At 49.8% G+C, this 13,764-nt stretch overlaps 1 protein-coding gene across 2 annotated transcripts in view; it reads right to left on the bottom strand.

Moving 5' to 3' along the window:
• Positions 1-13,764, bottom strand: part of Slc18a2 (solute carrier family 18 member A2) — a 29,302-nt gene that overhangs the window by 1,205 nt on the left and 14,333 nt on the right. For both annotated transcript variants that reach the window (XM_055629983.1, XM_055629984.1), the window contains exons 10-15: positions 12,668-12,763; positions 5,672-5,750; positions 5,474-5,525; positions 4,518-4,581; positions 2,897-3,016; positions 2,632-2,765 (exon numbers count right to left, since the gene is read on the bottom strand). In XM_055629983.1, the coding sequence (XP_055485958.1) occupies positions 2,632-2,765; positions 2,897-3,016; positions 4,518-4,581; positions 5,474-5,525; positions 5,672-5,750; positions 12,668-12,763 (545 nt within the window). The remainder of the gene's footprint in view (positions 1-2,631; positions 2,766-2,896; positions 3,017-4,517; positions 4,582-5,473; positions 5,526-5,671; positions 5,751-12,667; positions 12,764-13,764) is intronic.

Here is a 13,764-nt window from a genome sequence, read left to right as displayed (position 1 = left end):
GCTCAACCCATTTATCATTTCCCAAGAGAGTCTCAAATCATCTGCTGTGTGACACGAGATAAGGGCTTCAGTGACCCGAGGCAAGCTGTCTCTCAAGCCGCCAGCTTTAAATTTGGTTCCCTTTCCAGCCCTGCTGCATGCTGACTCAGTGGATAGTTGTGCTGAAAGGGTTTGGTAACTGAGGCAGCAAACATTACAGCTACCCTTCTGTTCCACAAAGGTTAGCCATTGGTAGCTAAAGGTAATCTCCCAAGATTAGTAATCCTTAGGGAAATGCGCCCAGAGGTCACTGTGGAGATGGCAGAGGGTAGGGTGGAGCAGGTTAAAAAGGAACTCCCAGGTTCCTACCTTCAGTTATGGTGCTATCAAAAGCCTCCATAGACACTGCCTTACATTATGTAAGACTACAGCCACCATCAGCTGATATGGATTTCTTGGGCACTTACTATGATTAGGACCTTACTCCAAAGGTTTTATACCAGCACCTTAACTCCAAAGCTACAGTCAGGTCCTCCAGGGCCACAGACTGAGGACTCTTGAGGTTAAAGGTGAGCAAAAGTCTGCAGAGGAAATGGGGCTTAGGGGAACCCTGAAAAATGGGAGGAGTTTCAGAAGACGGGTTTTAATAAGCAAGTCCTAGATTCTGGAGGGCAGCAGGTAGAACACTAAACCAACACAGCTGCCCATGCCTTCTTAGGAGGCGATGGGACACTGATTGAGAATCACCACCAAAGCCAGGGCACCAGGCACAAGCCGTGACCTATGCCTGGCCCACCGGCAGCAAGGCCACATTGAAAAGAGTGGCCATCATTGCCTTAGTCACAGTCACCATTTCGCTGCTATTACACAGGAGACCAAGGAAGCTGTGTCTTTCTCAATTTGAGGCCAGCCCGGTCTACACAGTTCTAAACCAGCCAGAGCTAAATAGCAAAAACCCTAAGCTGCACTGCGATCAAGGACACTGCTTAATGGGTAAAGAAAACTGCCTTTAGAGCACGATGAGCCGAGTTTAGTCCCTAGGAGCCACTTTTGGAAACAGGCATGAGGGTGTGGTACCGCTACACCTGCAGAGTAAAGCAGGCAGGCAGGCTTGCTGGCCAGCCAGATGCCCTGACTTGGAGAGTCTAGGCCAGCGACAAGGTGGACAGCAATCGAACATGCACACACAGCCCTGTACGACAGAGTTCGTTCTGATTATTCTGTCATGAAGACATAAGTGATCAGAATTCAGTACAGTTGATAGCCTGTGCGGTTCGGGTAGCTTCCTTCCATCAGTATAGTTCCCTGGCTTCTGCAGCCCAGCTTCGTGTCTCCTCCCCAGAGCTTTCCTGGGCGGTTTTACTAGTAAGTCTGAAAGTGCCATGAAAAGAGAGGCAGCAGCCCTGGGCAGCCAAGGCCAGTGCATGAGGGACCAGTGCCCGTTGGCTCCTGGTGCGGTAAGGGAGTTTGTGCACTCTGCACACGGGAGGGACTGGCCCCCAGTCACAGCCAGTCTGCTAATTACCCAGCTCCCATTACCGTGCACAGCGTGGCAGTAAGATGAGGTAAGACAAGAGTTGGGCTGTGCTGGTGGAAAGCAGATACACTTAGAATGCAGGCTGCAGTCTCAGGCGCATGAAGGCCTGCAACCTAGCAGAAAAGTCTCTTCAACACAACTAGAAGAAAGCCTAGGAATCCGCTATGTAAGTGCCCAGAAGAGTGACCGGAGTCTACACACACTGTAATGTATGCCTAATGCGTGCTTGTCTGCCACTAGCTACCTCATCTTACCCAGCCCATGGCGCCTAAGAACAAGAGCCCTTTTTAAAAGCATTCTGTGTGTGCTGGGGGGGGGGGGGGACGTGCACATGTGTGTAAGCTTTCACGTGTGTGTGCGTGTACATGTAAAGGCCAGAGGTTGCCATCAGGCGTCTTCATGCCTTCATGTTTAGTGAGGAAGGGTCATTTAAACCCAGAGCTGAGCAGTTTGCATAGCATAGGCGGCTAGCTTGCTCCAGGGTCCCGCTGTCCCTGCCTTGCACGCCTGTCTGACATTTGTGTGGGTGCTGGGGACAGACCATGAGCAGCAGCACTCTGCTGGGTAAACACCTTAGACAGGGCACAGGAACCGAACATCTCTCACTTCAGATTTACAGCCAACAATATGAACTTCTTCAAAAAAGAAGGGCTCTCTTCTTTAGAGCTTGCCTCTGACTGTATTTCTCTAGTCATGAAGATAAGAAATAGTTTTCTGCACTCACATGTGTGCCAAGGGTGTAAAATGATCATCTTTCACAAAAACCTCTAAAAACATTCTCAGAATCTTAGTCTGTAGACACCAACTATCACTGAATGGTGTGAGGATAGAAGGCAGGAGAACTTTCCAGAACCATGGATAATTACATTGAATTATTCCAGGGTTATGCTTGATTGAGTTATATAATGCAAAAATAATTTTATTCTTCAAATCCATGAACATGAGGCTTAAAAAAATGGCTGTGAAAGTAACAAGAGTAAAAGAAACTACTGTCTTGTTAGTGACTGAAGGAATTCTGTTTGGAGGTTTCTATTGGAAATCAGAAAATATTTTAGAATTGACTGTGCAGAAACTATCCAGGCAGCTACCAAAGTGATCAAAAAAGGCTTTCTTACCATCTTTTCTTCCTTAGCAGGTGGACTTCGAAGAAAAAAGCAGAGTGGGGCAAAAGCAATGTCAATTATCCCAATAATTGTCATGAGCCAAGGAAAGCCGATTGCTTTTGCAATGGCACCGCCAGCAGAGGGACCTTAGGGGAGACAGAAAATGAGCACTTTCTCCCAATGTCTTATTGCTAGAAAATGTAAAGATTTCTGTGTTTCTAGCCTTTTCTCTGCCCTGCAATGAAGTAGAGATGGCCCTGAAAGCCAGCACCCTTACCGATAGCATACCCCATGCAAAAGGCCACGTCTGCAATGGCATAGACGCTTCCGTAGACGGACACGTGCCGCAAGTCGACCAGGTAGCCCATGATAGGCATCATGGAGGAGTCCACCATCCCTGTGGACAGTCAGAGATCAGCGCGTGGGAAAGCGGTGGAAGCCAGAAGCATGCTGCGGGCCAGCTCTCTCCCTGTGCTGTCGACTCTTGCTTGCCCTGACAGATTCCTGACATCACACCTTTCCATGAATAGTCAGCAGAGCGGTTCAGAGAGGACTGGAATTCGGGCTTTTGAGTACTTGGGAGGCCTCCCGCTCTCACCTCGTCAGCTCTTGGAATAGGCCGTCTCTGGGGAAGGGCCCAGGCCTCTGGCAGCTCAGCCACTGTTCTCCAGGACATGGGGACTGGGACCTGGCCTGCTAGCTCATGCCTTCCCAGTGCACCGTTTTCTCGATCACTTGCCTGTTGGCACATACCGCCTACCCCCTCTTTCCCACCTACCCCCAACATCAGGCCTTACTCCATGAAAGTTACCATGCAGAAAAGGGCCTGCGAGGGCTGGAGTTTTAGAATTCAAAGGAGGGTGTGAGAGGCTGTACCTGCTCACAAAACTAAAACCTGAAGAGCTTGGCTCGTTAGCTGGCTAAAGCCAACAACCCAGATCAGTGTGACAAGCTGTGATCTGACCAGGAAGCGACAGATCAGAAGAGCATGTGTGTTCGGAATCTGAGTGCAAATCCTAGCTGAATGAGCATGAGCATGCCTAACTTCTGGCCACTGCTCCCCTGTCTAAATGGGGTGATTTGGAAGTGGGTTTCAGGCCTGTGAACACGTGCTGAGGGGCTGGCACACAGCAGCAGGTGACTGAGAGAAATCGCTCGTTTTTGCAGTATTTGCTGATTATCTGCTGTGTGTGTGCAGCCTTCTGCGGAGGAAGAGTGAACGCAGAATGTGAAGGACAGACGACAACAGGACTGGCACTGTGAAGGTCCATGAGGAGACAAGATGCCGGGGCCCCTACCCTCCTCTGCAGGATGAGAAAATATCCCATTCGTTCTCTGTGCTTTTGCCACTAAAAGACCAAATTCCTGACACTATGGTGTAACAGACTTGGCCTTTGCTTTTATCATGCTCTATCAGTTTAAGTGGGAAACAAAAGCATACCATTTTGTCTAGACTTTCTCTGATGTTTTATCTTCCTTTGCTTGTGGGATCCCTGCAGTACACAACATGGTACCTCAGCAGCCTGCATTTTCTTTATGAAGCCTCATAAAAAAAAAAAAAAAAAAAAAGCCCACATGGGAAGTTCGTGCCCAGCCTCATCTGGGAGGTCTGGCTCAGGTGTGAGCCCAGTCACGTGTGCTGCATATGAGGAAGCGTGTGCTCTGCTGGAGTGTGGCGGCTAAGCATCAGTTTGCTTCTGCCAGCAGCCCCGGCCTTGCAGCACGCGTCTTCACAGACCTGACTGTGGGTTGGCCCTGAGCTCCGCACAAGGCACTCCAGGGCAGCTGCCAGAAACCTGGGCTCCGCCCCTGTCTATAGTGTCTGCACTCCTCAAGAAGAGAGTCTCCACTGGAGACAAGGCAGTTCCAAACTGAGGCCTGAGGCCCGTGTGACTTACCAATTGCAAAACCAACTCCAAAGTTGGGAGCGATGAGTCCGTAGATATTTTTTGCAAAAGGAATCTGTAAGAAATTAATATACAAAAATAAAAAATACTGACTCTAATCATCTTGGGAAAAGTCTAAGAATATCTTTCATCCTGGCCAGATAGACCTGGTCCCTTTGGAAGATATGGAAGCCGAGAAACGAAGGGGGAGAGGGCTGCCGTCTTCATCTTTAAACGGCAAAGCCTAAACCGAGGGTGTAGTCCCTGGGCAAGCGCCCGTCCACCATACATGACCCGGGCTTCCGCCTCTAGGGCGACCAGTCAACAAACATATGTCAGAGTCCGAAATTTAAATTCTGACCACTACACCCTCGGCAAGCGCCCGTCCACCATACATGACCCGGCTTCCGCCTCTAGGGCGACCAGTCAACAAACATATGTCAGAGCCCGAAATTTAAATTCTGACCACTGTGAAGACTTAATTGCATGCCTCCCTAAGAGGTGCTTTGACACAGAGGAGACAGCTGTATCTGAGGAGATACTGGACATTGGAAAGCATTTACTCTGCTGTAGCATCTTGCTATGCTCAGGATAGCTGCCATAGAGTATTTAAGACACTGCAGTGTTCAGTGGTTCAGGCCTGGAAATCTCAGTGCTTACAAGAATAGACAAAGAGAACTGTCATGAGCTTTAGGCCAGCCTGGGTTACATAATGAGAACTTGAGAAAAAAATCTTTAAAAATAAGATTATAATGGGGAAAGTAACTTGGTAACCTACATAATAAAACATCTTTAAAAACATCTGGACTAAAATAACATGCCCACAAATATTTAAAATGACTTTTAAAAACTGGAATAAAGTGGAGGACATAATAAAAACAAATATTAAGAAACTCAAACTGCTGTAAAATGCTGCCCGGTGAGTTTCAGCCCCTTGTGCCCCACCCCCAATGCAGCCTTTCACTCACACATAAAATGCTGATTCCAACAATTACCATTCCCAGAAGAGCACAAAGCCACCTATCAAAAGAAAGGGCACATCAATACAAGACACATCTTCAATGAAAATCACAACACTTGCTTGTCATAGCTAAGACAGAAACACAGAATTTCTTCAAAGAACCACACTATTATCAAAATAATTGAATGCTTTTATTTCATCTTACCTTCCCATTTTGTGTGCAAGTATCCCAAAAATATTGGTTCCAATGAGATAAGAGATACTCGCTGGCAAGAACGCAATGCCTGTGGATTTATGAAAAGGACACCTTATCAGTACCGTGGGAGTCACACGCCAGAAAAACTAATAACCCCAGAGCCATGGTGCTGATGCAAGAAATGAAATGAAGTCTGGGGCACCCAAGCAGCTAATATCCGGTTTCAGGCTGGACCCCGCGTGGCTTATCCATCCCAGAACGGCCTAGACGCTCCAGGAATGGAAAGCCTTCCTCATCAGTGGCTACATCTCTCTTCCTCTGAGTCTGGAGGCAGCGTTGCATGGGGACCCACAGAGACAGCCCCAGCTAAGGGAGCCTAGCGATGGTCACCAGTGCCCTGCGCATTCACATGTTTGTCCTGCTCCTGCAATTCCTGACACAAGGCACAGCCATTGAGAAAATTAGGGGAAACTAGGACCAAAGGAAAAGAAAGCAGCTGGCACTGCTCACAGCCCGTAGTCATGCTCCCTTGTGAGTTTACACACACGGATGTGCGCACACAAGGCTCTGTCACGAGACTGCACCATAGGCACTGGCCACAGCCTGCTGTTCTCAGTTAACTGCGGATATCTTCCTGTCCAAAACAAAGAAGGAAGGAAGAGCAAGGAAGGAAGAGCAAGGAAGGAAGGAAGGAAGGAAGGAAGGAAGGAAGGAAGGAAGGGAAAGAAAGAAAGAAAGAAAGAAAGAAAGAAAGAAAGAAAGAAAGAAAGAAAGAAAGAAAGAAAGAAAAGAAAGAAAGAAAGAGGAAGGAAGGAAAGAAGGAAGGAAGGAAGGAAGGAAGGAAGGAAGGAAGGAAGGAAGGAAGGAAGGAAGAAAGAAGGAAAGAAAGAAAGAAAGAAAGAGGAAGGAAGGAAAGAAGGAAGGAAGGAAGGAAGAAAGAAAGAAAGAAAGAGAGAGAGAGAGAAAGAAAGAAAGGAAGAAAGAAAGGAAGGAAGAAAAAAAAAAGCCACTTGTTCATTTTTTGTGGTAAAGCCATGACTGACAGATACTTTGTGGCCTGGACTTCATGTCTTGCTGAGGGGAGAGAATGCACCGGAGCAATTTCCAGCTGGCAAGGGCAGAAGTGCCTGGATACGCCACCGTTGAACAAAAAGCCCATGGGCGAGCCGCATTGTGAGGCCTGTCCACCTCAGCTCCACTGCTCACTACTACAGTGGTCTCTTGATGAGAGGGGACTTTTCAATTTCTTAATTTTGTTTGAAATCCGAAATGCTAGACTTGATTTTAAGCCCTCAGGATGAGCCACAGTGCTTGCCTAGGCAAATGTGGTTATGAAGAATGGCACCATAAGCTGCTGGACCCAGGGAGACGCTGTCAGAACCCCTGAGCCTGTAACAGCAGGAATTCCAGGTTGACGGGTTCTGTGATGAAAACGCAGAACAGAATCCTGCTAGAACTAGGCTTATTGCACCACAGCTGGCCATATGCAGAGACCAAACAGTCATTTAGTGTAATCTGATTTAGCAAGCATTTACTGACAGCCATGTGCCCAGCGCAACACCAGCCAACAGCAAAGGCAATGAAAACCTGCGACCAGGAAGTGTCAGTGAAGGAAAAATCGGGTATTGTTTGATTTGTGACGTGGCTTGCTGGGAACACACAGTTCTGAGAGCTGACCCTGCAGCTGCTGAGACCCTCCAAGCAGACAGTGTAAATCCTGGCCTCACACAGTCTGCAGCAGACGTCGCATACTCTGTAGACCAGGGCGGGCTGAGTGACAGACATCACTGACTGGCTTCCAAAGGTTGGAATCAAAGGCCAGATACAAATGGCAAACGGTGAGAAAAATAACAGCAGGGCAAACAGCCCCTCAAGTGTGGCCTCGGGGTCAGGGAAACAGAGGGACACTATGGAACCTAGCAGGGCTGGACCCCTTTTGACAAGGTGTAGACATGCTAACCCATCACAGCCCTGCAGACCCAAAGTTAGAGGATATATTCTGTAGAAAAGGTGGTAGTAAATTTTGCAGGAAATTTTTGAGTAAGACTTCATTAAGATGAAATGTTAATTTAAAGAACAAAACCAAAGGCCCTCATGTACCTCATTGCCAACTGTACCAGTCAGCCAAATAATCGACTTGCCCTGGGCCCACAGACAGCCCTTGACGACTCTTGTCATGGAAGATGGCTCACAGGCCCAGCAAGGATCCAAGGACCCCGATGTATCCTGACTCCAGCTCGAAGCCCAAGCAGGACACAGACAGACTCCTCAAAAACCAGTGAACAGCCTGCCATCTCAACTCATGTGGGCCTGAGAAACATCATGACCTTGTTGTCCTGAGCAGCAAGGCCTCTACACTGGCAAACTCCATCATGATTCTCAAGCAAAAATGCACCAAACTAGAAAGCACAAAACAAGCATGAATTTTAAACCTTCTCGCTAACCTTGTTCAAAGCCCTCAGAGCACTGTGAGGAGCCGTTGCTCTCCTCCTGTGCATGCTGAGGGATGGAACATTATTTCGTATAGCTGTGAACAGCTTTTCCAGGCCGACCTCAGTGGTCCACGCAAATCCCATTCTCCGTTCTCCACCCTGACCTGGGTCTTCTCCATACTACAGTGAGTCCCTGGCAAGCAGGAACCACATCAGTCCCTGAGTCTAGTTCCATCGTGGCTCACAGAAGGTGTGCCGCAGCATGACAGGCCATCAGAAGATGATGAGATGATGGGGCACGCCTTTAATCCCAGCTCTCAGAAGGCAGAGGAAGGAACATCTCTGAGTTAAAGACCAGTCTGCTCTAGGTGTCTGGAGCGACCACTGACCCTCAAAAACAGCATTTCCACAGGGAAGTCATGGGTGACAGTTGGCATTACAGCTCACAGATTTCTATCATCAACAAAGTGATGGTAATTCCCTCTACGACTCTCCCGCCTGAGTGAGAAGTGTTGGTTGCACCTGACCTATACACACAGCGTCCGATGTCATATGCCTGTCACACTGACAGGGGGCCACAGGCTCCCAACTCCCCTCCAGTCACCCCAGAAAATCCACCACAGGGACCAGCCCACCTCAGCACTGGACAAGAGAACAGGGGAAGGCTGTGCTATTGTGAGACACCCGAGGTGACAGTCACAGTGGGTCCTCGAGATCAGTCTGAGCCTCCGACAGTCCTTGCCTGCTTGTCTGTAATGGCTGATTCTGGAACTAGAGTGGACAGTGGGCCCTTGAGGGCCTGGCATCTGTGAGGTCTGCAGGCTGAGGTCCTGGCATCTGAAAACCACTGACCATCAAAGGTTCAGCTGGAATAACCAGCAAGAAGAGTCCAGGTTACTATACGGGGCCTAAGTTTCTCTCTGCGCGTTACAGGCCTCGCTCTGAACTTCTCCCCTAAGCACCACGCTGTCCGGGAGAAGTCATTTGGCTTTGAACTTGAGGTGAAAAGGAAACAACAGAAAGAGTCTACCCACAACAGCTCTAGCTCAGGACCTGCTCAGCATGTCCTAGAGGAGGCTCTGGGGCAGCTCCAGCTGAGGCCTCTGCAGCAGGAAGGGCACGCTGCCTCTTCCATCCCTAAAAGCCTATTCATGACAGCAATCACGCCACTCAAATAGCTAATCAGGTGCCTGGCTCTGACTTGGAGTCTCTCTCGGCACAGCTCCTTGGCCGCCAGAGGCCAGATTTCCAGGGCAGCTCCAGGACAGGCCACTGGCTCCAGACTACCCGGCCCTCGCCAGCCCACAGCACCTTCTGTTGAGGGTCTGGGTGGCGGCAGGAAGGGCTATGAGGAGCTTTCCTCCCCCACCAAAGCCGAGGCGAGAGGTAAAATTAGATTCCCTCCACAGACAAGCCTCTGAGGTGAATGGCGCCTCGGGCCCGGTGTGCAGGGTGAGTCAGCTAAACACTAGGCAAAGGACAAGCCTCCAGGAAATGACCTTCTGTTGACATCAAGGGAGCCTGAGTTCTATCTCGTGTGGCCCCGGGCTCCTGGCTGACCTTAAAGATTTTAAAAAGAAAGCCTCGGGCTCTGTCTGAGAGCACAGAGCAGCACAGCCTAAGTGCACGCACATGGCCACACACGCTCAATTAGTGTCATGAGCCAGCTAAGTGGAGACACTGGCAACATCAGAAAGCTTCCCAGCTGAGACATGAAGGAAATGTGTGCTGTTTGACCATGCCATCCCCAAGTGGACAAGGAGGACCTCCTGCGAACCCCTGAGGGGCAGGGTGGCCAAAGGGAAGGAGAAGCAGGAACCTCCCGAAAGGGTCAGCTGTGTTCTGCACACCAGACAAGAGAGCCTCAGTCTTTTTGCAGTTTCCACTGAGATGAGGAAAAGCTTCTGTGGGCTTCCCCTTCTGTCCTAACCAGGAAGGTCACAACTAGAGCTTCTGTGTAAGAGATGGCCTTGGTTTTGCTCTAAGAATCTTTCCCCCACTAAATAACACATGTTGTCTGTGGCTTGTGTTTCTACTTGGATGGTTTTCAGTTCATGAGACTATGCAGCCCCGATCATAAGCAGAATCTGGGTCATCGACTTCCCCAAAAGAAATCTCCCACCCGCTGGCAGTCCCCCCACCCTCTCCTCACCCAGGGTGTTTGAAGACTTTTAGGGACTGTTTGATGGATAGGCACAAGCAATCAGTACAGAATCTGAAGAGGCTGGTACTCAGTTAATACAAGGGTCCCTAGGCAAGCAGAGCAAGGAAAGCCCCGTCTAGGGTTGGGGTGAGGTACTGAAAATGTTGGCTGGAGTCAGAACCCGGCGCTGGGGAGATGGCTCAGCCGCTAAGGCATGTGCTGCCAAGCCCAGTGACCTGAGTTTTATCCAATATGGTGGAAAGAGGCAAGTTGTCCTTTGTCCTCCTCAAGTACACTGTGATATACACAGGCACGCACGCATACACACACACACACACACACACACACACACACACACACACACACACATCTAATGAAGTCAGAACTGAGCATCTCCACATGAATATATCCGTGTGAATTCAAGAAAATAAAACTCTAAGACAGATTAAAAATATTAATTAAGACTGAGTATTATGGGGACTAGCATTTCAGAACACTTTAAACCTACAGTGATTGGGGGAGGGGGTCATGACACAGGGACAATGGCAGATTTGTGAAAGAGAAGCAAGAATCCAGAATCAGCCCCAAGAACACATGGGCACTCAGAGAGAAACAAAGATGGGGGATCAGTGGCTCCCCACAGACTCGGCCCTGGATGGTGGCTGGCCTCGCAGAGAAAAGATCACCCCCCCCCCCATTAGAGCAAAACTAAATCTAAGCAAACCTAACATTCTAAGGCAAAAACCATAAATCTATTAAAAGAAAATGGGCTATTTCATTTCTAAACGATCTTGGCACGGCCTTTCTGAGCTAGACAACAACAAACGAATGGAAGCCTGCTGAATCTGACAAGTAGCATTTGAAACGTTCTGAGAGACAGAACTTATCACTCATAAAGTAAAAGGACACAACAAGGTGAGGGTAACATTTCCTGTAAAAGATTAACACCGATATACAAAGAATCTCAATCAGTAATAAAGGGGCAAGCAGCTCAATACAAAAATTAAGAAAGACTATGCACAAAACCAACTGTGGCACATACCTGGGGTCTTTGTACTCAGCAGGCTGAGGCAGGAGGATCAAGAATTTGAGGCTAGCTTTGGCTACATAGTGAGAGAATGTCACACACACACACACACACACACACACACACACACATTAATCTATGAAAAGGGGCTCCATTCTTACCTATTTGATCCCAGTACCTGTGTTGGTGGAAAAGCAACAGTTCAGCTTTGGGAAACTACCCTAGATGGCTAAATGTGAGGGAAAGGCCTGAGTATCATGCTGTGTGGTCCAGTGGCAAACGAACTATCATGCCCTCCAGGAGGGACTGCTTGAAAATACTTCTCAGTGGGACAGGGCCATGGGTGAAGCCACAGGGCATTTGGTGCACACACATGAGGGGCTGAGCTCAGTTGCCAGGTTCCACATAAAAAGCCAGATGTGGCCAGCCACTCCTCGCTGGGAAGTCGGAGCAGGGTGCCCTGGGGCTCAGCAGCCAGCAAGCTGGACTGATGTGCTCAGCTCCAGCGAGAAGCTCTGGCTCAGAGGCTTAACCTCTTGCTTTCACACGCTCACGTGTGTGAGTGTCTGCACGGGGAAGAACGGCACCGAGAGGGAATCAGAGAAGATGCCCAGATGATGGGAGCAGAGTGTGGCAGAGACTAGAAGAGCAGAACACAGGTCCATGAGCAAAGCCCCGAGAGCAAAGCCCCAAGAGCTGGCTCAGATGACAGATGTAACACACTGGCCGTCCATCTTTGCCAGAGACTCGGGAATGAGTCTGTAAATGCCACCCAGAGGCCTGAGGAAAGACAAAGCCAGGCGATGACCAGATGGAGGAAAAGCGGATTGGGAAAAGATAATGGGTCAGAGTATGACACAGAGTTCTGCTTGGGGACGATATTCACAGTAATGTCAGTAATAAGGCCAGCCTAACAAAGAAATGTGGCACGGTTTGTGAGCATCTCCCAGTGTCTGCGGAAGATACATTCCAAGAGCTCGGCAGCTCAGTGGCTGCCGATAGTAAAAGCCTGTGTGCACCGCGGGGAGGCCGTTTTTGAGGCGGACACTGACGTTACCAATGACGGCCACTGCAGCAGTTCCAGCGGCTTCCTGTCATAATCAGTGTGAGCATTTCCTCTCCTCCTCAGTGCCTAACTGTACCATACCCTTTCGCCTGAAGCCTCCGTCAAGAATGGTGAAAAACAGCTGGAGCTAAAATGCCCAGACATCCATTTCAGGGACCGACTCCATGAAGAGGCAACAGCAGTGGCCGCTTTATCACCGCGCTATGGGCGCAACACACCCACCCACCCACACACCTTTCTTACCCAGCTGCCACTTTATTGCCACGCTGTGGGCGCAGCACGCACATACACACACACACACACACACACACACACACACACACACACACGTCCTTACCCAGCTGCCACTTCCGAGAGCACATGGTCTCCATCATCCAAATGGGCAGGGCAGGCTCCAGCATGGCGATCCCCATGTTTGCAAAACAGATGGAGCCTTCAGAGGAGGAAGAGTGTCAGTGTGCATGTGCCTTCACACCCAGCATCTGGAATCACTCCCAACACAGACCCCCGGCCCCGCCTCAGAGACCACACTTCTCTAAGATAAAAGCTAAACGGTGAGCCACCAGCATGGCACGGAGCACTTAGTCTTAAACCATTCCCAGAGGCATAAGGTCTGGAGCCTGAGGGGCCATCAGGCGCTTTTGGTTTAACCACTTGACAAATGAAGAAAAAGCCTTCCAGTTCGCCAAGGCAGGGAGCCTCAGGGAGCACCACCAGCCAGCACCCGCAGACCACACACCGCACAGGGCACACTGACGCTCCCACCACCGGGTTTACTGGGCAGTGAGCCTGGATGTTTTTCTCGGCCCCTGGGGTGTCATGACACACTAGGTACACACGTCCTGGGGCGGGAGTCTTCCTGGTTGGGAAGACGTGCACATGATACATTCATACACGTCTTCAGCAGCAGCCTGTTAGACTTTGTAAATACAGAGTCATCTGAGAGAAGTCACACGGGAAGCCTCCCGTGTTGTGCTCCATGGAACCTGTCCTTTGCCAGGACAAATTCCCAGAAAGCTGTGCAATCATGATGGCAGCCTGCACACCTCATCCCTGGTGACATTTAACATGGAATGATTGGACGCTGCTCCATTCGCCTCACTTCTGACTCTCCAACATCACCAGGTGTGACACAAGAACTGTGGCTGGGCTGGGAGTGTTGGCTCCGTCTTTGACGGTCCTTTCACTACCGAGGTTCCAAGAAGCAGGACGGGCCTATCCCTACTGTCCGACGACACTGCCCGTCCACTCTGCCTGACTATACTACCCGTCCACTCTGCCCGTCCACTCTGCCCGTCCACTCTGCCCGTCCACTCTGCCTGTCCACTCTGCCTGTCTACACTACCTGTCCACTCTGCCTGTCTACACTACCTGTCCACTCTACCTGTCCACTCTGCCTGGCCCACACAGGCTCAAGGTTCAGGGGTCGCATTT

This window comes from Psammomys obesus, unplaced genomic scaffold (assembly GCF_907164565.1).
Source record: "Psammomys obesus unplaced genomic scaffold, mPsaObe1.curated_primary_1811, whole genome shotgun sequence".
NCBI lineage: Eukaryota > Metazoa > Chordata > Mammalia > Rodentia > Muridae > Psammomys > Psammomys obesus.
This window is presented reverse-complemented; position numbering and strand designations above follow the sequence as displayed.